This window comes from Anomalospiza imberbis, chromosome Z (assembly GCF_031753505.1).
Source record: "Anomalospiza imberbis isolate Cuckoo-Finch-1a 21T00152 chromosome Z, ASM3175350v1, whole genome shotgun sequence".
Taxonomy (NCBI): domain Eukaryota; kingdom Metazoa; phylum Chordata; class Aves; order Passeriformes; family Viduidae; genus Anomalospiza; species Anomalospiza imberbis.
This window is the reverse complement of record NC_089721.1, coordinates 11,019,004-11,043,548: the sequence shown is the minus strand read 5'-3', so window position 1 is coordinate 11,043,548 and position 24,545 is coordinate 11,019,004. Positions and strand designations below refer to the sequence as shown.

Genomic DNA, 24,545 nt, shown 5'->3' with positions numbered 1-24,545 from the left:
TTTCAAGATGCTATCAGTAGAAGGAATGCATAGAACTTATGCATCTGGTAACCCAATGAACCAAAATTTCAGAGCTTGTTATCCCAGGTGCCCTTCTTGCTAGTTTGCTAGACATAAGTGTGCCCACACTAGCAGGGATTGAAAGTATGGGGAGTACTAAACTGCCTTTTTTTACAGAGTGTGCAAACCTCTGAGGAATTAGTGCTTGTGTTGATTAGACATGCCCCTCTTTCCTTTGGAAATGCTATGCTTTGCAACAACATGCACCTCTCCAAAATAAATACCATTAAAAATACAAACTCTGTTGACCTGAGGAACAGGCAGACAGACAACTCAAGAAAGGACTACCCTGGGGACAGGTAGAGGTCTGTAAATTTCTTTTTACCCATTTCTGGAATTCAAATGGAACTTGCTGCCTTGCAGAGACTAATAGATGTGATTTTAGGTAAACTGGTGTAGCTCTGCTGCAGTGTGTATCAGTGGCATCATTCAGTCAAACCTGGGAAGACCAAATCCTAGAGAGAATGGTAGGAAAAAGGTCATGTGGAATGGAGAAATGTGCCATTAGGGAGGCCCAAGTGACCTATCTGATGCAGTGCATGGAAGTGGCAGAGTATGCCCAGACTTAGCCCAAATGGATGCTTTCTGGGGTAAGCCACAGTAACAAAACCCCAGTAATATCTGGGGTCACAAGAGTTTCTCACCAAACTTTAGCAGTGTAACAGCTGAACCCTAGACTCACCTGTGTGAAGAGAAACAGATCTGACTCTGTGAGTCTGAAAAAGTTTGCACCAAGAGACTTTCCACCCAATTAAAGAAGACTGGCAGCTCTGTGAGGAGATTCTAGGCTGCAGCAAATACGTTGCAATGTTCACGACTGCCTCAGGCATTCATCCAGAGATAACAATGCAACACAGGAATAAGGAGAAGGTATTCTACCATTCTTTCAGCCATGTCTCTGCAAAAAGTTAAGAACTAGGGAAAAGAACTGTGGTACAACTGGAAAGCAATTCCTATCAATGAGGCCAGCTCTTATATAATTGCAACGTGTATCTTTTGAGACATTCCTCATACCATCTACAACTGCATAATTTATATTTTGTTGCATTCATTTCTCAAGATCTGAACAGGATGATATAGAATATATTCAGAAACAACCTGTAAGTAATGAAAAAAATTATGCACTGCCAGGAGTATCTGAATGAAAATACATCTAGCACATGCAGGAAGTGCTTTTTCACTCCCTGACATATAATTCAAATCCCAGGTATTGCTGGTCCTCAGTTATATATGTAGTCTCAACAAATTATTAGATTTTTGTTCTAAGTGTTTCTGTTTTCTCCTTTTTATTCTTTGCCAGTAAGAGCTGTGAGATGTGGCTAGAATACTACAATGAACAAGTATCTAGGAAGCCTTCCTCCTCATCCAGACAATCCAACATGTTACTGGAGTCCAGACCCAAAGCTTGAGTCCTGTAAGTCTTGCAGTCCACAGTGGCTCTCCTCATTTTCCATTGATCAGAATTCAGGTGGAATTTTCACCAAAGCTGTCAAGACCCTGGCTTTCAGTACCTCTGCCTCCAGTGATGGTGATAATGATGGATCTACCTTACAGAAGTTTGTGATCCAGATACATGTCTGAAGGACTGTATGTAGAAGATCCAACAATTAGCTTTGAGAATTAAATGGAAATAATATATTATAGGTCAACAACTGTCTGTTATCAAAAGCAAAAAAAAAAAAAAAAAAACCAACAAAACAGTGAAAACAAGGCTAGAGGAACTAGGAACTAATAATTGCATTACAGAACTATATTTCTGAAAGTGACAATGTTCTGCAAGTTCTACAATGATCTGTGTAGCTGATGCAATTCTTCAGAAGGTACTTTGTGTCCTATCACATTTCACAGTGCTGACAAAACAATGGTATGTGTTACTTCTCCTGCAAGTACTTCGAGTAACATTCCTAGTGTTCCTAAAATTCAGCCTCAGGAATTTTCTTCCTTGTATTCTCCCAGTTTTCACAAGCAGTTACAGCAAAGACAGACTGGCAAGGAAGAAAATACGATGGAATTGTGCTACTCTCAAATGTGGGAAATGAGGATGTTGATCATGGTGCTCAAGGGAGGGAGAGTTAAGGAGGTGAAAGGAGTAGGAAAGTGAAAGCTGATAAAGCCTGAAAGAAGCCTGCATGTAGGTAACTATGCCCACATTTTCTGCTTGTTCGTTGTTATATTTTGATATTGTGAAAATGTCTCTTACACTGTTGCTATTTGTAACTTTCCCATAAGTGGAATAATTAAGAGGTACCAGTTCTGTTGTGCATGGTGGCTTGCTTTGGCTGTTTTATTTTGAAGTCCAGTTTCATGCCAATGGAGTGGGTTAATGTCTGGTTATGTTGAGATGATTCTAAAATCCTGGAATTGTGTTTCCTTGGTTTTGAACTAGTTCTTCAAGAGCTGGAACTGTATACAGTAGTCAATGCCTCAGAGTAATTGGTAGGTGAAATCTTAGCAAATGAGAGAACTTTCAATAAGTTCTAAGGAGTGCAAAACCAACATAAAACTATGGGATATCCAGTGGTTGTCCAACCCATTTGTCTTCACATTTATCTGAAAGCAGGTTCTCACTGAGAGACTATGAGGAAAAGAAAAGGATAGAGTAAATTGCCCTTGTTTGCCCTCCCGGCAACAAGGGAGCAGTGGGATCTAGGGCCTGCTAAATTGCTAGTTTCCCAAATTTATCAGCCAGTGATGACTGTATCTGTGAACTCTCTTTTAATTAAATTTAAATTTCAAAATATTTAACTAAATAAAATAAATTTAATTCTAAACTAAGAGCAAAGTTGAACTGAATTGTGTCATGTGAAAAAGTACTTCCTTTTCTTCAATATCAATGCATGCTCTTGTTATTTCTTATGACATCTTATTTTTCCTTTGTTGTGAAATACAGTTAGGAGATATTGTAATAAATAGCCGCTCTATTATAGCTTCTGCAAGGAATTAATGATTTTTATGGACTTTTACAGCAACTTCTGTGGCTGTATTTTTTCAAACCAAAAAAATGAAGTCTGTTTAATTCCTCCTTGTCTTTCACCAGAACTTCATTCCAGCCCTGTCACCCTCTCTGGACTGTTCACAGTGAATCTGAGAACTCTTGCCTGTACTAATGCCCATTTGAGTACCTGTGATTAGACGTAGCACATTTCCCTTTCCCAGGTGTATTACTTTGCACTTGCCACCATTCTAGTTCACCTGTCAGGTTATCACAGACTCATTCATTATTGAAGACATCATTCTTTACAGTTTCAGTATTCAATATCCTGAACAAAATGCTTGCTCAGTGTCCTAATTCTCAAAATGCTGAGAACTGGCTTTGCATTTTGGACATTTTACTGTACAGACTTTCTATTTACAAACTAATGCAGCTGACTTTACTGCTGATTTTTAATATTTTTGAGTTTTTTTTTTTAATTTCAAGTCTGCTGTTTTTCTGTAACCAAGACATGGTTGTATTAAACTCAAAAAAGTGTTTTGAGTTTTCCCTAATGCACTTTCAGTCCTTGGGCCCTTGACTGAAATGTTAAAAAACAGACAGTGTGGTTTTACAACGGTCCACCAGTGCTCAGGCAAGACGCTTTGATTTTTATGTGTTCTTTCAAACAGTTTTTGCTTTGTCAGCAAGCCAGGTATTGATGTTGTGCACTTGAACTAAGATATAAACGCAAAACTAAGTCTTTGTGGGTGGGAGGTTGCCCCTATTATTAATTCAGCTGGAATCTCATGAAGAATGCAAACTGAATAAAAGTGTAACAATCTGTTATTCAACACTTTGGCCAGCAACTAAACTTATATTTTGCAATTAAGTTTAAATCAGCCTTCAGTTAAGGACTACTAGCAAAATTAAATTATTTTAGAGGAGCTTTTAATTTTTACTGTCTTTAGTTATTGTAGACTTTGATCTTGAACACCCCTACTGTTTCTGCTGCTCTCAGAGATTAAGACTTCAAAAACCACACTGCTCTGTACTTTCTCCTTTTAAATGCTCTGTGTCCTGCTTAGGTTTTCTCTCTTATGGTATAATCAAATTTTATCTTATACAGACTGTTATTTTGTGTGGGAATTTAATCTCTGCTGTTATTGCATTTTAATTTTTAGTCAAATCTGACTAAGAATTCACTTAGAATTGTTCTCATAGGCTCATGCGAAGGTAGATTTCTGTGTATTTTGTACTGCCAAATAGTTTCAGAAATGGCTCAGAAAAAATGAGTTATAATTTAATTTTATGAACTTTTCTGAAGTCCTTGCTTTTAGTATTTGCATAGATTAAGATGTATAGCAGTTTTTGAGGAAGATGTTCCACCCAAAGGTATATTTATAATACAAATACTCAGGACATTTCATTATTATTTTCTAACTTTCATGCCTTGTAAAATGCTAGGTATAGTTTATATTCTAACAGATTGCCAGCACACTCAGAATCTGAACATCATTTCTTTAGTGTTTTTACATGAAAGTTAGTATTTCTAGGTGCTGAATACTTCCTAAGCTACTTTTCTTCTTTTTTTTTTAATGTAGCTGCCTGCTATTTAAACTCAGTTTTTTAACTTTAAATATATTTTTCCAAAATATTTAAGATTTACATGATGTAATTATAAAACATATATTGCTCACATTGCCTTAAAACTGTGGGGTGTAACAATATAAGAAGGTTCAAATCTTGTCATTTATGAGTGGCTATATAAATAATGATTATTAAAGACTATATGCCAGACTTGATAGACAATTGTTTTACACAGAAATACAGCTACTGAAGGGAAGGTCTTTAAAATAGTCACATTGTAGATCAATGTTTGTATATTTTTACCTGCTGTTGGCCTGAGTCTACTATAAAGATTCAAGTCTGAGATGAAACTGTAATTAATGTTTCTTCAATTGTTTTTTTTTTAACCTGACAGGATATTCAGACTCTATTTTGGACACACACAAATCAAAGCATGACTTGTCCTTTATCTTAAGTATGTGAAAGTTCAAATTAAATAACTGTGTCATCCAGTTATGTAAATTGCATATGCAAATACCCATAAGAATGCATGAACTCGTTTGTGCATGAAATGTCTAAGTGCAAAAAATTAAAACTGCCATGTAATTCAGCTTTTACAACATTGATGAGCTTATAAAGCTTTGGGTGGCAGAGAAAGAGGGAAGAGCTGTCTAGAAAGGAGGTAAGTTACTTTTTTAAGTAAAATTTTACACATTAAAAGAAAGCCATAAAAAAAAAAAACCAAAAAAACCACCCCTAGGATGTCCATGAATTTGTTACTCATAGCAGGCTTCATACCACAGGGGATGTCTACAGAATTCCTCTGTAAGAGCGATCCCAATACAAATACATAGGCAGCTCAAATTCACTGACAATCCAAGAAGTGCTTTACTTAGAAAGTCTGTTAATTCTTTTCTCTGTAACTGAGACAGCTGAGATGAATGTAAAACTTTTTATTGATTTGGTGGGTATTAATTAGTCTGACTTCTAAAATCCTTTCTTCTGACCACACAAAAATTAGAATTTCTGGAAAATCAGAAAATGTGCCAAATTTTGGAATTTGGAAAATGGATTCATTGCTCTGGTGGCTAGCTAAACTGACCGAACATTGCTTAACTGCTTCTTGGTTTTCATGTAGGAACTACATGAACGAATCAGGAATACTGTATTTCTTAAACTTTTCTTAAACACAGAAGTGTAAGACTGTCTTTTATTAATGTTTTTACCTTCCAGCTTAACTGTGAGTACTAAGATGCTTCACAGGTACTGGTTATGTGTCTGTTCTGCCAGAATGAATTAAAGGGAATTACTGCTAGATCTCTCCTCTTTTTTTCCCCTGGGAGAGAATTAACTGGCTCCACAGGTCTGTTCTGCCTGAATGAGAGACTTTCCATCTGTTGAAATTACCATAAATATTGTAGCTGATATGAGACAGCACCTGGGGCCTTGTAGAGGTGACAGCCTTTTTTCCACAGTACACTTGTCAGCCAGCAGAGAGGAGAGCACAGGAACTGCTTAGAGGCTTCAAACAGTGTGGGTCCTGCTTCAACAAACTGAGACACATGCTACTTTCACAGCCTCTTTTTCGAAGAGATGATGCACAGATCCCTCCCAGTTGTGTGCTCTGATGTGAAAGCTTAAGATGAGCAAGTTCAAAATTCTGGTCCTTTACGTTTACTGCTATTAATTTATTATGATAATAAAGGAGAGTGCTATTGCAAAAAAAATATTAATGATTAAGAGAGGATAGGGGTTTGATATGATTGATAGCATTTGCATCTAGTTACTCTTCAAGGATCATTTACTTTCTCATTCCAACATTAAAAAGGCAAATATAAAACCTAATCTCTTAAGTTTAATAATAGAAGACTATTTTCTAGAATTATGTCTGTACATCTGCTGTCTGGATGTGGGAGGCTGAGTCACTGTGTCACAGTCCCCTTTCATACAACCTAATTTAATCCATCATTATAATTAAAATAGCTATGTGGATCTGCTGAGCTATCCTACATGCCCTTACTAAAATTTCTGTCACATACAGTCATCTTCTTTGCTGCCTAATAGCTAAAAAAACTCCTGAGAACACTTCACCAGCAGTTCATCTGAAGGGAGAAAGAAAGCAGAGATGCAGAAGGGAAACATGATTTGCCTAGGGTTATACAAAATGTCACAGCACTGACTTCCCACATTTTACATCCACAAGTAGCATTGGGAAAAACCTGCTTTTTCTGCTCGTGTCCAGCAGCACGAGCACAAGCATTTTTCCTGGCTTAGGTAAGGAAGTGATTTGGAGACTATGTCAAGTTCAGTTGCTAGAACATTACCCTTGTTCATTGTAGGCAATTTTAAGCAGCTACAACTTGTCTATTAGTTGTGAACCCTAAGAGTGCTTTGTTTTATTATTTAATTTTGTGTGTCTTAGTTTCATCTCATTGAGGGAATAGACCTTACTGGATATTTTTAACAGGCACCATCCATTGCATTCCTTTGATAGCTAAACTCAAAAGCATCGTATGCTGAGGTTGCTTAAGAAGATTCCATCTATGGAAATCCCAGCTTTCTTCTCTTTGTCAACACTTTCTGTAGTTTGTGTAGCAGTAACTACCATGAACATTTTTGTGAAGTTTCAGGAAAAAAACTTTGTGTCTCTGAGTCTGCCCCAAACAAAATCACTCGTGCCTCCTGCAGTACTCAGTGTGGTTGACTGTTACTTCCAGAACCCACTATCAATATCTACATTATTTCAGTTAGAAACAGGAGTGAATATAAACTAAGATATTATACATATGAAAATGCTCTTCTTCTTTGAAGTAAATTTTCCATGCTCATTCTTTTAAATTGTTTTTCCACACAGCCTTCTTCTTTTGGCAGAGGATCCACGGTCTGTGTTTGTACAGAACCTTGCGCACAAAATCCTGGTAAATGGTTAAGACTCATTTGCACCATATTAGTGTTACTCCCACAAACAGTTTGGACAATCAGTATTGTCTAGTGCACAGTGTGTTGTACCGGTACTCACAAATGGGGACTTTGCTTGATTCTGTGATTGCTGTATAATCCTTGGTGAGCCAGCAGACCTCAGTTTTACTCTTTCTGTACTCGTATTTTCCTTCCCTATCTTGATGTACGTTAGTAAACAAACTGTAGAATTACTGTTTCTGCAATGTGCAGCAAAAATTAGTGTCAGGTCTAGAACGGGCTTTTTATGCTTTGCTATGATTTACCAGACAAAGATATTTAAAAGAATTGCACAGAATTTAATACCACTAGCATTTAAAAGTACTTGTCCCTGTAAAAGTAAATTCCAGACTCTCAAAATTTTGTGGAAGGAGAAGCAGTCCATTAAGCTAAACTATGACTAGAACTGTGCAAAATATTTGCAAATAACCCCTTACAAAATTTCTCTAGCCTTAATATTTCTCACTAATATTATGTTAAAACTATGCACTTTGTAAAGACTGGCCGTGAATAATTTTCATGGAAGGGATTTCAGGAAATCTCTTTTGTTAAGAAAAGATACCTCATTCTGACTGCATTATATTCAGGGAATAAAATGCAGGAAAAAATTGTGGGCCAGTTTTAAGGACTGGACTTTCAATTTCATTATAATCTTGCTCTAACAGCTCAAAAAATGTTAATGCATAGTGCTCTTATTGCTGGTGCAATTTTCTCTGGCTTTGGCTATTTCATGAGTTGAATTGCTATCATATTCATATATATTTGTTTTATATACCTTTTAGGGACAATGTATATTTTGAAATAATTGTGTAAATCAATTTTCATGTCATATGCTTCAAGCTGTAATAAATGAGAAAGCATAAAACATTTTTTCTCTTATAACTGCTGCAAATTCAAAACAAAAACAGAGCAAAATTGTCAGTCTTCTGTTTGTATAGGAATTCATATTTAAATTAATATTAAAGACCTGGCCTTAATAGAATCCAAATGGGAATTTATTTATTTGGTTATTTACATTTCCTCTCATATATCATGTTTTAATTTTGCCTTTGACTTTATATGTGATCCCAATTGGGAACGCTGACTTAGAGCTCTCTCGTTTTAAAGACTGTACACAATAAACAGTATGACAATAAAGGATATAGAGATGATTCTATGTCTAGACCACAAAAATAAACAATATAGACATGCATATAATCATATTTTCCTATAAACATGAAAAGCTGGTGAATGGTATGCAAATAACCTCCATTTTCTCCCAAGAAGACGTTAGTACTTGCCTGGTAAAACACACGTCAGGAGATAGAATCTCATGGAGAAAGCTGCACACCTGCTTGAACCACAGGCAATGGGAGTAAGTCATAAGGTAAATGTGACTAAAAACCTCTGAATGTGATCCTGCATTCCTTCTTTCATGAAATACAGAAATCAGGGGTAAAGAAATGTGACTGGACTGACTTCATCTTGCATAGTTTATTTTCCTGAGGTCTGATGGTGAATAACCATCAGAACCATTTACCTGAATAGCAGAAGTCTTCAGTTTCCCAATTTATCTTTTATTTCTATAACAGTGCATTAACTATAAGTTGGATTTTATTGTTCTAACTTCTTTGACATTCATGAAGTTGGCAAGGGAATGTAATCATCCCCAGCCTATTTCTACTACCACAGAGACCATAGTTCATGGTTTTGCCACAGTTGCATCAATCACACTTGCATAAATACAAAAAGAAACCCAGGATATCATTTCTATGAGACACTTTTACTCCTGCAAACAGCAAAATATTTATTCAAATAATTGACAACTGGAAGAAACAAGTATGTTATCAGGATGAAGAGCTGGAGGAGTCACTTTGAGATTAGTTAGGAGGCATCCACTTTGTTTGCCAAACAAAATACAGGAAGTAAGAGATTTGCCTTCAATATACTGAGTGGTCTGAAGACTAACTTGAGAAGTGTAAGACTTTTATCCACTGAATTATCCTATAACATGTAAAAAAAGAATTGAAGCATGCATAAAATGACACAGTAGTACACCTGCAAAGGTTATATTTAATTATTATTTTGATATTCACTAATGCCTATATGTTCATTTTTGTACGAGAGTTCTGCAGCAAATATGTAAAAACATCCTTCTTATAAAAACAATTTGCATGCTAGATGAGGTATTGTTTAGTGTAGAAAAGAGCTTTTTTCCACAATTTTGAGAATAATTGGGAAAAGAATTTTATTCCCATGAGAAAGGGTATAGTCCTGCTGTACTGAATGATTCTTAAAAAGAATCATTAAAAGAAATCATAACAAGAAATTAAATCTGCCATTTGTGAATTGCATTGAGTTTTCTCTGATTGCTCCTTACCCAGATAAAGATGTTTAAAATGTTGTTATTCACCTTGAAAATTACTATCTCTACTTCAAAGGGATCTCTAAGTATAATCCACTTAACATTAATATTCACTTAATATTATAAGGCACATGTATGATAGTAGGGCAAATCTTACCAATAGAGAAGATTTCTCTTTGCCAAATGCTTTTCTATAATAAAGGAAATGATTGTTATAAAAAAAAGGATAAAGGGCTTTAAAGGGAAAGAAAAATACATTAAAAGAAGGGTATTGTTTGAATCCAGAGAATGAAGATTATTTTTAGAATGGGATTACCTGGAAGCCCATTTTTCTGTTATTTCACAAAATCTCTCCTGAGAGCTGGTGACAGAGCAAATGAGCTTGTTTTATCACAAGTCCAGCTCCTTGTGACACTTGTGACTCTCTAAGATGGATTTGCTGATCTTTGCCTGAGCAAAGTTTTTCTACTTAGATTATAGAAAATCATTCAAATCCTTGTATAGAATGACCTAATTCGTTTCCTGATTTACCTTGAGCTCTCTCAGAGAACCAGTATGATTGCAGAGTTATAAGGAATTGAGAATTGATCAGATAAAGTCTCCTGAAATAATTCATCCCGCAAAATTGAGCAGCAGCGCCAGTTGATACTGAAAAAGGGTAAATATCTCTCCTTTCCTACTTTTAATGGTTCTTCTATCAGTGTCTTACCAAGCCACGGAGCTGTGCAGGTGAAAGGGACAAGAAGATGGGAGAATGTATGACATGTACCAAAACTATATAGTGGTTGGGAATAAAACCTACCATTATTTCTCCTACAAACTTATACTCCCTAGTTTCAGCGTTCATTTAACTTTCAGTATCCATATAATGTGTGTGTATAGAAACAAACTTCACTTTTTTTTCTTGAAATATGAGAAGGTAAACAATTTTGTAATTTTGTGAATACCCAAGTTTTCTGCTGTTGAATTAACAGCTTATACTTGTACACATTTCCTTTGGTTTTTGTGAACATGTGAGTCTCTTCTCATTTGCATATTTAAGAGCTCTTAATATTACATATTTGACAAACAATTAAATAGAGAACCACTTATTAGCTGGATTCTCCATCAATCAAGGCAGTATATTTGTGTTTTAGATATTAGGACTACACAGTGGGTGATTTTAATTAAGTTCTCCAAGCTGATTTGTCGATAGACTAAAATCTATATTCTTTTCTTCAGATAATTGAAAGAATAAATACATCACAGGTACATCCTAAACATTCATAACAAATCTGAGAGGTCTTCCACAAAACTTGGGGTGGAATGCCAAGGCATACATCACCATAAGAAATTAAATATTATACCACTAGTTAGAGGAACGACTTAGTAAAGAGCATTTGAAGTTTGTTAGAGCTTCTGAGCAAAAGACAACAAAACAGAACTGATGGAATTAAGTTTCTTCCAAACTTTCCATTCAATCCCATCTATCCCCTATGGACATGGACACATTGGAGTGGGTCCAGAGGAAGTAATGAAAATGATCAGAGGACTGAAATACCTCTCTCATGAGGACAGGCTGAGAACATTGGGGTTGCTCAGCCTGGAGAAGAGAAGTTTCCAGGAACACCTTAGGACACTTTCCAGTACCTGAAGGGCCTATAAGAGGACTTATACTAAAGATTTTATTCCTGATATCTAATCTAAACCTACCTTCTTTTAGCTTAAGCCATCTCCTCTCCTATCACTATAAGTGTGATGGAGCACTGGCACAGGCTGTCCAGAGAAGCTGTGGATGACCCATCCCTGGTAGTGTCAGAGAACAGTTTGGATGGGGCTCTGAGCAATCTGCTCTGGTGTAAGGTGTCCCTGCCCATGGCAAGAGGACTGGAACCAGGTTTTTAAGGTCCTTTCCAACCTAAACAATTCTATTATAGGATTTCATTTTTCTTCTAATCTATTGCTGGAAAACTAGGAGGCAGACAGATGTTTTGCATATCGGTGGTTACAGGCTTGTGTTATTGCCCACAATCAACAGTTTCAACTTTCTTGGGTTTTGGCACTGTGTTTTTGAGATATGTTATCTTTGATAACAATAGGACACTGTGGAGGAAATATCTGTTCAGAAAGTAAATGAAGAGAGTGGAGAACAGAGTCAGCTTCATAGCAGCTGCATATTGTAGCTTGTACTGTTAGCCTTGTATCGTTAGATGGAAAACCATTTTTCAGTTTCTCTGTATATGAATTCAAACCTCTTACTACATTTTGTCTAAAGCAGCAATAGCAATGCAATGTCTTTCTGCAGGTTATATAACACTTCTAGGACACAGAATGTTCCCTTTTTAGTTTTTGGTATGTGCATCTTTATAAAATTATTCAAAAGAGGGTGTGTGGGGGTGTATTTTATTTTGTTTTTTCTTTGTTTACCTGTGACTAAACTGGATACAATTAGTGGCAGGACCAGCATCTGCAGCATTCGCATGAGTAGTTCTCCTGGAAACGAAAAGTACTTCACTTCCCGATAGCTCATCTTATATGATCGAAGAGAAAATCCCAGGATTACACCTGAAGGGAGGGAAAAGAAATCATCACTCAGTCTTTTAAAGAAGCAGTAACAGCTGAACATGAACATCTATAAAGTACTTACTGGACATATCCAATTGTAACCTGCGGCTTTTACTACACTCATTTACTTTCTCTGGTATCATCTACTACTACGAGTAGCCCTCCCAAAAATATTAAGTTATTGCCATGGTTTAGGAATGGTGTTCCAAATTTAGTGTTCCCAGTGAAACACTGCAAACCACACCCTGCTTCCTCAGTCCCCTACTCCCCTGTTCCCTCCCCCTGTGGTGGGATAGAGAGGAGAACTGGAGGCGCAAAATGTAGACATGATTCCTTGACACAGAAACAGTTTACTGAAGACAGCAACGAAATAAGAAAAAGAACAGTAATTATTTTAATAATGAAGTGTAGAAGAGGTGAATGATTCACCGACAAGTGCTCACCGTGCAGAAATCCCCAACATGCTCCAAGAACCAGATGGGGCCCCTTCCCGTCACCCCAAAAATGACATCAGGTTGAACAGAATAACCTCTGGGTCCTGGCCATGCCCCCTCCTGGCTTCTGCAAAAATTAACCCTCTCCTGGCCAGAATCAGCACAGTTATTTAGAAGGATTTTTGCACTGCTGTTGTTTAAAATCTGGATTACTGTTAAAGGTATATCTTGAGTGCTAATGAAACAATCCCTGCTACTGCAGCCAAGTGTCTTGAATTCTGAGATTTTGAGTGTAACCCTAAATGCAATGCATATACATACTAGCTGCCAGTCTTCAGAAGTCTTGTCCATGCCTGTTTACTCTGTAGGGCGTGATCCTATAGATGTGCTTCAGATTGAAGGAGATAACCAGGACAGACCTATTTGAGAATCCCCTTGTGGTTTAGCCTTTTCTCAGTCAAAAAGAAGCAGGAGGTAAGCATCTTTACACATCTCTACCTTCAGGAATACTGACACTTGCAAAGAAGCAAATTATCAGGATTGAAAGGCCTTACTGGGTGATTAAGTGATGGGTTTCAATGCCTGAGGGACAGGAGCAAGAGAATGCCTGGATCCATTTATCTTCCCTTATCTCAGGAACAGATAAATGATGCTTGAGATACATTTACAAATGGAAGCCATAAATGGGCTCACATGTGAAAATTTAAACTTCCCAGCTACAACTTTGAAGATTTTGTCCTGTATTTGCCACCAACATCTTTGTTTGCATATTTATTTAGTTCTTTGGTTAGCTGACATGACCAGTTGTAATTTGCAATTGTTAAATGGCTTGGTGCCTATCTGATGTAGGACTTCCATACCCAGTCAAATAACACATGACTTTATCTGGAACACGTTAACTATACAGATGGTGAAACTCAACTATCTTTCCTTTCCATTCAAGACTCCATGTTTTTCACCACTGTCTAGTACTGGCATTTGGGTAAAGTGTGTGTAGAAAGCTGGATCAGACAATTGATCCTGCTGCAAACCACAGTGGGTTTGCAGCAAAAGAATTTATTTTACTGGGTTAATTTTCAGCTGGTCAATTCCCTGATGCAATTATTTTGTATGGTCACACTGGCGTTGGTGCCTTCCCTGGTAAGATATGTGCCTCAGAGAAGAGTGGGATTGATCTTTTTGAAAGACAGGCAGACTCAGCTTTCATAAAATGTTTTATGAGACTGCTCCTCAGTGATGTTAGGCAGCAGAGCATTCCAGCTCCATTCTAGATCATGTTAGAACTTGAGTATATCCTGAAAATGCTGTAACATTGAACAATTTTGACAACGGCTAGTTCCAATTCTTAGTCACTTTGTGGTTTTGCTTTTATTTAAAGACTGATTTTTTATTGGCACTTCCATAGTGCAAATAACTTCACATCAAATTTTGCTAGCTAAAATATGCTGTCATGCCTCCTGCACCAGATTATTGACATCTGCTGGTGAAATGAAACATCTGAAACTCTCAATTTAGTGAACTTTGTTTGATCATGATTTAGGGACTTCAGCAAGTTGGTTAAGCTAGAGGAGTCCAGTAATGTCTTGTGTAGAACAGTAAATAGAACTGTGTTCTAGAGAATAATGTTACAGGATGGAGAGAAAAGTAATTAGAGTGCAAATGACACCAAGTATGGAGTTTGTGTTATGGAAGAGTGGCAGGACTAGAAGGCATTTGTGTAGTCTCATTCATGTTCTGTGGTCTCACGTAGCTAAAGTGCATTTTGCATATTTTTTTTTGTAAAATTACATAATAAAATGCACAGAAGAAGGGCCTCTGAATAATTCTTGTTTAAAAGACCTGCCTAAGAGTTTCCCTTCTTTTCAACAAAGTTTTAAATTCTGCTGCTGAGTTACTCATTATTTTCTTTTTATATGAGAAACACATTTCTCAGATATAAAGAATCCATCTGGACTTTTGTTTCTGCAGTTAATGAGCCCTACATTTTGACAACTGGGTAACAAGCAAATAGGGCTAGACTGGTTTCTTACTTAGGCCACAGTTCTGCAATTAGTTCCACATGAATTAATCCCTGCACTAGTACAAAGCCTCACTGAGGTTGGTAAGGGTTTCTGAGGCTACTATAAGAACTAGTCCTTATGCTATGCTATAAGGGCTATCTGTTCCACTGCCATCCAAGCAGTACAAAGTGGCCTAAGATGGCTGTTTGAATGAATATTATTGCTAGTGAGAGTGAGTTTCTAAAGTTCCACGTAAACCTGTGGAGCCAAAAATTATAGGCTTTTTTTGTCCTAACGCGCTCTGTGCGTAATTACAGGGTTTCCCAGCACTGCAGTTTACATAAAGAATTTCTGCAATGTGAAAAAAAATGTGCCCTGGTAGTGTATTATGTTGAAATGTGTCAACACACAACAGCTACTAATTCTTCAGCCTTAATCTTAGCACTGTTATTGATCAGTTATATGCAGTCATGCCCAAGACATAAGAACCTTTCCCTGACTCAGTTTCCCTGCTTGAAATATAGATACAGTAGTAGCTGTTTCACAGATATTTCTGGAAATCGATTGTGTTCATGCAGAACAAGAAATTGAGACAAATTATTTCCTCATTGTGGGGTTTGATAATGAATGCAGGACAGCATGATTTTTTCAGCTCCTCTTGATTTTAGAATAAATTAAGATTGAACTTTATTTTCTGTTCTGAGTTTGAATAACTAGATTGTGGGTATTATATCCCATCTGAAAAAGTTTAATTAACAACATTATTGAAACAGAAAACTCAAATTTGGCAAAGTAGCTTTGTGTTCTTTGAATTAGCTTCTTAGAATCAACATTCACAGGCTTGAAATAGTGAGATAGCAACATACAACAACGATGCAAAAATAGGCACAATGGCAAAGCATCAAAATAAAGTCCTGAACCAAGACCTGGTAGGAGGTACTCAACCTCTGGAAGGGGTGCAGTATTCCAACAACCATCCACTACTTTGTGTGTGGCAGGAGTTTTAGTGCTTAGTACCCTTCACGACCAAGACTGGGAAGATTACATACTGGAACTGGACTTTCTCAGTAAAAGTTTCAAGTTTCAGGTTAATTCTGAAAATTGTAATGAGACAAAGCCTTGTGTGAAACAAGGTCCCACAACCTGTTATGCAGGTTTCTGTGTACTCTTTGTAACAGAAAAGATCAACTAATCAACACTATCAGAGCCTGACTTCTCAAATGGTTAATAGTGTACCATTTCTGCACTGTAGGGAAGAGTAGATTTATCTACAGAATTTGGGCTTTTTCTGGACAAAAATCAATAGTGCCTGTATAAGTTAACAAGCTGAATTGTATACCTGTGTTTAGTACGTAACAGAACCCTATTGTTAAATAGTTTATACAGTTTATAATGGAAAAACAAATCAGCTTAGAGTTATAAAAAGATTTTTGAGGTGTTCTTGTCAGTGATATAGTTAAGTTTACAGAAAAATTTATTTGTAGATATTACTGATGATAATCAGAACAATCTAACAAGCTAAACCACTTTATTGCATTGATTTTATACCAATGTTTTCATGAACCAAAATTAAATTCAATATGTGTGAATACAGTGAAGAAAGGATTTAAAACTTGCAAGGAACAGAAGGGGAAAATAATTCTGGCAGTTAGGATGGAAATGGCAAAATGGTAGTTATGATTTGGAATTCTTTATTCCAAAAATAGGAGCATATTGATGAATGGCCTATGGTCTTCACTTCTGGATGTTGGGTACCAGACAGGAAACAGTAAAGTCTTCATGTCAGACTTTAAAACTATGGATATACTTGTATGGCTAAAAAAACTACATAGCCTTCTATATAAAATGTCTTAAATGGATTAACATCAAAGATTGATGAAGTAAGCAATAAAGTCAGGGTATAAAGTAGCAAGACAAAAATACTTTTGTAATAAAAATTTTTTTGGAAGAGATAAGTTATGGAGATGGCTGGTTTTTAAAAATAAAAAAAAATTCACACAATTTCCTTGACTGAATTTGAAAATGAGCTTCAAAGTCTTCACTGGAGAAAATGAAATTCTTAATTGTGTTACAAAAATACCTTGGTCTCACAGTACTGGGGGGCTGTTGCACATGAATCTTTGTGTTGCATATATGAAATGGGTGGCACACCTACACATTAGTTTAAAACAACACAACAGTTTAAAAAAAAAATCCCAAACCGTAACTCTTAGAAGATGGGAGATGAGGCTTTACCCACATCTAAACATCCATTCAAGAATTTTACGGAAGCTTAAGCCTATCTTTCTGGCCCACTTAGAAAAATTATATATATAAATTTAATAAAAAGAGACGACTGCTTTTTTCATTACTTCAAATAATTCATTAAGTCTAAGTTATTGAAATGAATTATTATGAGCTTCTGATCTCTTATTTCAGAATCACACAGGAATTAAGACCATACAGTTATTTCAAACCTATAATTGTTTACAATGCCTGCTGTCTACTGCATTTTCAAGGAACAAGTGCAGAATTCTGACAATTGTACTTCTCAATTAACCAAATATCACTTAAACATATTTCAAGAGGAAATTACTATCAGTGATGGTGCAAGAGCTGCTTTGTCTTTATCAGCACTTGCCAGTTCAATCAGAACATACCACTAAGAGTTATATACACTTCTGCTTTTTACTGTAAATCTCAGAACACTGTTAAATGAGGTCCGTATCAATATCCTTTCCCTTAATATATGTGGTAAAGAATTACTTCTTTTCCAGCAGGAAATAGAAATCTTCAAAAATAACTGGAAAAAAATCCCTTTCACTGAGTAGAATGCTGTTCTAAACTAACAGCTGTTAATAGCTCAGTTCCAGAAAACCTTGTAACCAGCAAGCAAATAACATTGTGTTCTATAACAGCAATTGGGCAAGAGCCATGAAGGGAATCAGGCTTCTACCAGTTTAATGGGACATTGTATATTTTTGTTAGCTCCACAGCCATTTCATTCCTACATTCCTGCAGAGCTCTGGAATGACTGCTTTTGTTCTTTGGGTCATTTGTTATTGCTTAATTTACCATTTTGATCTGACACCTTTTCTTCTAACAGCCAGTTTCAGATAAGTCCACAACTGTATTTACTTGAGACAAACAAGTAAATTACTTCTCCAGTGATAAGAAATACTTCAAGTTGCCGGCAAAATCTCTTTCTTTATTTCTTTGCTTGCTTGCCACAAGAATCACCCAATTTGCTCAGCATGACTTTGCTGTTTGTAATTATTTCAGAATTTTATATTGAAATTTATATTGTACCCTAGTACACCTGGTGTATCACACCTGCCCTTTCCTTGCTTTCTGGTTTTCCTTATGTAGGTAGGAATGTGTGTTCCCTTTGAAACCATTTTATTGAACATAAATGCCAGGTTACAACTGTGTGATGACATTGCAGCAAAGAGTTTAAGGACCTGTGCTCCAAGTTGCCATATTAAAATCTGTATTAAAGTGGAATATGTATTGATTTGGACACAAGCAGCTACCTCTCCATTGCCTGAGACATACTGTGAGAGTAGTCATGGGAGAAATAATGTGGAAGAGCTAGATATCCTAGATATGACTGGGATCCAGAAAAGATCTGGGATCTGCAGAAAGGGACATGTCAGAGAAAAGCAAGTTTATAGTAAAGTAAGAGTCATGGTGATGTCAGAGAGCTGTTCACTGCATCAGAAGAGAAGTCAGTCAACCTTTCCTCAGGGGCCACAGGAGTGCTGGGGAGAACCTGCCCCTGAACCTGAACGTTTGCTGTGACCTGTAAGAGAGATTATTTTCCCCAAAAAACACACACCAGGCTTCTAACACCAGTATTCAGTTAAAATTTGTACAGATGCAGAGGCATTTTATTGTACACATGTATTGCAGGCATTCAGAGCTAGATTAACACAGATACATGGGCACTTAATTCCCAGCTCAGAGACAGTCAAACACTCTATCTGACATTTTCTGCCCAGCTCTGGAGGAGCCTGAATTCCTAAAACACCTTTATAGCTATAGCTGAAAAGTACTTGCATGTTGCCTTTACTTGCAGACACAGCATCTCCTCCTTGGATTTTGTGGACAGAAAGCATGCAAGTGGAAAGGGGAGTCTGAAGTTCTAAGAACTGATGTAACTAAGCAATGAGCAAAAGCACCATTTGACCAGATGCTGGTCCAGTTTAGGACCAGATGTCCTAAACTGGACACCAAATCTGAGGACATAACAGCTTCTGAGTGCTGTTAAAAAGGCTTTTTAGAAACCACTGAAACTTGTCCTTTGCTATTTCTTTACTCTAGTGTTAGACTCATACACTTTTTCCCTTTTGTCTCTAGTTGTTTGGCTCATTTGCCTGTCTTCCCCAGTTAGGAGGTAATTTTGTTCCTTTGAGAACATGTCCAAAAAATTGCTCCCATTTTATCCAAATTCAACTTCTCTGTTTGCCTTTAACTGTTTTTAACTTTTTTTTTTGCTTGTTTTCCTTGAACTGTTCCTATGTTTACCTCTTGTTTGTAATTGATTTCTTACTTTTTTTTTTCCCACCCCCCTGGACAAGCAATTGCGGGGCATCAGTAGCAGATTTGGAATGAAGAGTTTTCACTGCTGGTACTGAAGCAGACTGTTCTTAATGGAATAGGGACATTATTCATGATTTCATCCTCAGACAAGAGACTTCATTGAAAGACAAATTATGCCTAGTTTATGTACTCTTGTTAGTCTCTGAGCTATATTAAAAAAAATACTTTTGATGCAAAATATAACAAATAATTCCATGAACAGGAATAATATCTTACTATGCATACACAAAAGCTCAGACATTCACAATATACATCAGATTATATTTTATACAGTATTATTGAGAATTAAGGTACTACTTGGTGCTTTATAAAGTTACTGTAATAGCTGTTCCTTTCATGCCTGGCTTTACTTTGCTGCTTCATGTTCATGACTAAAGTTAATGTGTTTACTCGCATAAAATATAGATCAAAATCGATAAGAAAGCTGCTCTCTCAAAGTTTATAGGGTACCTTTCCTGCTTTACATTTCATTCTTTCCACTTTTTCCTTGGCTGGAAGCTGACATATTCCTTTCCAGCACTGAATTCTACTTTTCCCTACTGTGGTTTCAGCTGCCCAATCATATTATTTTGTCTTTTTGACAGTATAGCTGCACAAAGGAATTGCAGACAGTGAGACTGAGATCACTCAGGTCCAACTTCCAGTTTGAACTTTGCGCAAACATTCACAGAAAACAGAACTCTACTCTGAGGAACTTTTAGTGTAGTTTGACAGAGATCTTGAAGTTGGATATGGACAGCTGCCTTTGTTTTTTTAATTCCAGCTTAGACACACACTCCAAAGAGTTCATTTTAGGCTGGATTGTCTTGATATGCAGTTTAGCACCATTATTAGAAGGATGTTCAAATTATGCATACATATCTCTATGGAGCTAGTCCAGCTTTTAATTTATACAAAACCACCTGTTAATTTAGCTTAGTGCTGATAGTCTAAATCTGTAAATGACTTGTTTGACACTGAGGTTTAAGTATTTTGTTGAATGAAGATATACCCATGCCAGAACTATTTGGATCATGGAACATATGGCAGACTTTGTTGAAAGATTTCTTTTTTGTCCAGTATTTTGCTGAGACATGCAAACAACCAGGATAGACTTAGAGGGAGCCTTTCCCCTTGTAGAATATAAGATTTTTTGACAAATCAGGTGTAAGCTTTACCATAACACCTTTTTTAAATGTTTGATTTGCTCAGTGAATTCTTTCCATAAGAAAATCAGGCTCATGGATGAAGTTCATGGAATCATGTTACCATTTTCTTAAAAAGATAGCTAGGATGCTTTCAGTCCCTTGCTGTTTGATTATGAGCCACTTCATCCCTGAAATCCTCAGTATGACTGTGAAACTATTCACATGCAAATAGAACCTTCCATCTTTTTCTTTTACTTGCAAACCACCTCTTCCAATGCATGAATTTCCAGAAGTGTTTCATTTCAGTCAATTAAAATGAGGTATCATGCCTTACTTCTTGTGAGTTAACTCATCTTAAAGATACTTTGTAGCATATTTGATTACTATAGATGCAGCCTCCATATAGGTAATGACACCTCTCTTCTCACTGCTAGGTGTTATTCTGAATGGTAGAATATTCCTATCTTAAAGGTCACAAAAATGGCACAGGGAAACTTGCACCTGGAATAATACTTAATTACACAGTAAGTACCTGAGTCCACACTGTGACCTTTTAAGTCGCTCCAGATAAAAAAAAAACTTAGCTCTGGAAATCTATAAAGTTAATGGGCACTGCTCCATTTGCTTTGGAAAACTTCTCAGTTCTCAGCCTTCTGCTTGTCTTTTTCTCAGAACTGCCATGACCTAAACATCTACTTGCCTAACTCCAGGCTAAGTCCTGAGGGACTAGCACCTGAACACAACTGTCACACAGAATGCACAGAATCATCTGGACTTGGGATACCCTGTGTCCCTGTTCTTGCTAAAAGGACCACTTCACAGCCTGGGACTTCCTTTTATAGGTTAGCATTTTAGTCATTAGGTTAAACACAGTGCTGCCTTTTGCTTTCTTGGCATATGCATTTGTCCTTAGAAGTCTTACGTTTCCCTCTGCCTAGTAACAAAACTTTGAAAGGAATGGTGGAATTGCCTCCTCCTGTAACTTGCCTTTTGAGAGGAAGAGAAGAACCTAGCTCCTCGAGTGCTAGTGACAACATTCCCAAGGATGCTCAGGCTTCTGCATCTCCACTGGGTGAAAATGTCTGGCATGGTCCTGACTCAGAAAGGAGTGGGAGTAGGAATGCAAACCTGTTTGTTTGTTTGACTGCCTGTGCTTCTCCTGGTAATTTTAGGCAGTTGCATGCTTAGGTCGTGGACTTGTGCAGCGACTCTGTTGAGTCTCTTTACTCTAGCTCATGCACTAAAAAGGCACACAGCTCTGAGATTTAGATTCCATGGGCAGCTTCCTTATCTTGCATTTTAAGCTTTGAAGAACTTGATTGCGCATCCATATCTGTTTAATGTTTGGATTACCAAGTAAATTTTTTTTAAAAGACATCGAAATATATGTAGTAGACTTATTTGTCAACTACCTTTAGTTAGTGCTCCCAGGAATTCCCTGATTATTGGTCCTGTAATACAAAGGCAATTCTACTCTTTTTCTTTCATTTAGCCCTTATGCATGGTAAAACCAAAGCATTTACTAGAGCCAGTTTGAGGGGCCAGATTATGTTGCAGTGTAAATGATGCTTAAAACTTATGATGCTAAATGAAGCTAAATGATGCTTAAAATAAATCAATTTACAGTTATACCAAGTTACAGTAAAATGTGAAAAACAAGCACACACTTTGTAACACTCAAGCTCACTTCTGTTTATGGTCTTCCATCCATGCCAATACAATATATATATAGATGCTAAATTTCAAGCAAGATATTGCATTTTTTTTCATGTAGAGAATAGAAAGAGAATTCAAAAGGTGAATATAACTCATGCTAAAGGAAAGGATGTGGGAGAATAACCAGGAAATATGAGTAGCAGCAACATTTTGTTACTGTCCTGATTCTCCTGTGATCCTTCTGGCTTTCTTTGCCTCTTTTCCAGTATTTAATTATTTTCCTTTTCACTGTTATACAGTTCATCACACCTATTATTTTACTCTTTCATTTTAAAAAGTCTCATGAAACCTAGAACCAAAATAAGTTTCTCTTTTATAGATTTTAAAGGGTTACACACTCTGTGGTTTCATTGTGTTAACTGAAAGTGCAGACACTGGCTATACATCTTCAAGTCTGATGGGTTGACATAATAAATGCAATAATCCAGCTTTTAACTAAAATTCCTCTGAAATAATTTCCATTTATTCTTTTACTATTTTCCATAGTTTCTTCCCTACTCCATACCATATATATATTTTTTTGTATCCATGAATAATTTAAGACTTCTTGGTGAGGAGACTAGTTGTTCTCTAACATATGTTGTAACCACCACAGAGTATTCTGTGAGCAACAGAAATGAAGAAATTTATATGGGAGACAGAAATTTCTTACTGCTCCTTACTGAGTACTTTTTTAACACCAGCTGCATTGCCTTATTGCTCTAAAGCTCCAGTTAAACTGAATTGTAATATGCTGTGAAAAAAAATATGGTGATACATGCTAAATCCCATTGAATCATAGAACCATTGAGGCTGGAAAGACCTCTAAGATCACCGAGTTCAAGTCTTAACCCAGCACTGCCAAGTCCACCACTAAACCATGACCCGAACCGCCACATCCATATAGATTTTATGTGTCTCCAGGGATGGTGGCTCCACTGCTTCCCAGGGCAGACTGCTCCAGTGTTTGATAACCCTTTCAATGAAGGAATTTTTCCTAATATCCAAACTAAACATCATCTGACACATCTTCAGACCTTTTCTCTTGTCCTGTCCCTTGTTATCTGTAAGAAGAGGCCAATCCCCACTTGGCTAAAGCCTCCCTTCAGGGAATTATAGAGAGTGAAAAAGTCCCCTGAGACTCCATATCTCCAGGAGAAAAGCTGCTAAAACCTCGCAGCTCCCTCAGCTGCTCCTGACAGGACTTGTGCTCCAGACCCTTCCCCAGCTTTATTGTCCATCTCTGGACTTGCTGCAGCACATCAATGTCTGCCTTGCTGTAAGTTTACTAATAATAAGATTACTGAATTTTAATTAAAAATTAATGAAATACAAAATCTTAAGGAAATGCACAGCAAACAGAAGGACTTTGGAGGATTGTCAGAGGATATACACAACTAATGTGACTATAAGGATTATTTTATGAAGCTGGTGGTAGCAAAACACCTGATTTTCCTTTAACAAGTCATGAAAAATAAAAATAATTAGCATGTCTCAGCTACAGATCTAAAAGTCTATGCTATAGTACACTACAAATTATCCCAATGCCTGCATTTATATCTTACTTTTTTTAGCAGCCTTTTCAACATCTAGAATATCCAGCCCCATTGTTTATTTCTCTTTAATACTGGATTTATTAGCATAGTTTTTCTAATGAACTTAAAGATAAAAATTTTATAAAAACATTTTTTCTGTGATATCATATAATCACTTGAAACTTTCAGATGCCTGGCTATTTCAAGGAATTTTGCCAGAATTTTAAGCTAAATGAATGACATTTTCAGGAATCCATGAACAACTGAACATACCATCTTCAACCACACCTTCATTGTGGCCAACTCAAAAGCATTTCATCTTCAATGACATCTTGTTCCAGCTTTACAAGTCCCAGGAAGGATCTAACAATGTTAAATATTTACTCAGTATTATACAAATCACTGGCATCTTACTTATGATTTTGTGCTGCCTTGCAGTCACAACAGTAATTATAGTCCCTGTTAACTGAGAAATGGAAAGGGTTGGCAAGCCCTAATAATAGTTTATTTCATGTTTATATGTATTTTCTGACCCCCTTCAGGATCAACACAAAAGTTTTCTTGAGCATCCTTGAGATAACTACAGTTTCAGCTGACCATAATCTAATGGCATTCAGAGAATTTTCTTGTAAAATCTCTTAGAAAACACATCCTAAATGCCCCACACAGTTACTGCCTTGCATTTCACCTAGGATAGCTTTGAATTTTGGTTTGTAAGAAGCATTACTATGTATATACATTAATTTTTAACTTCTAGAGAGACTTTTGAGACTCTCAACAGCCTTTT

At 36.7% G+C, this 24,545-nt stretch overlaps 1 protein-coding gene and 1 long non-coding RNA gene across 2 annotated transcripts in view; one reads left to right on the top strand and one right to left on the bottom strand.

Annotated features, from left to right (window-relative positions):
• SLC1A3 (solute carrier family 1 member 3) overlaps positions 1-24,545 on the bottom strand; it is a 63,171-nt gene that overhangs the window by 33,316 nt on the left and 5,310 nt on the right. Inside the window, exon 2 of the mRNA XM_068177351.1 lies at positions 12,249-12,386. Coding sequence (XP_068033452.1) covers positions 12,249-12,386 — 138 coding nt within the window. The remainder of the gene's footprint in view (positions 1-12,248; positions 12,387-24,545) is intronic.
• LOC137465333 (uncharacterized) lies at positions 1,924-22,920 on the top strand. Its single transcript, XR_010994622.1, has 4 exons — positions 1,924-2,195; positions 7,395-7,458; positions 8,762-8,864; positions 21,252-22,920. It is a non-coding gene; the product is annotated as an uncharacterized lncRNA (long non-coding RNA).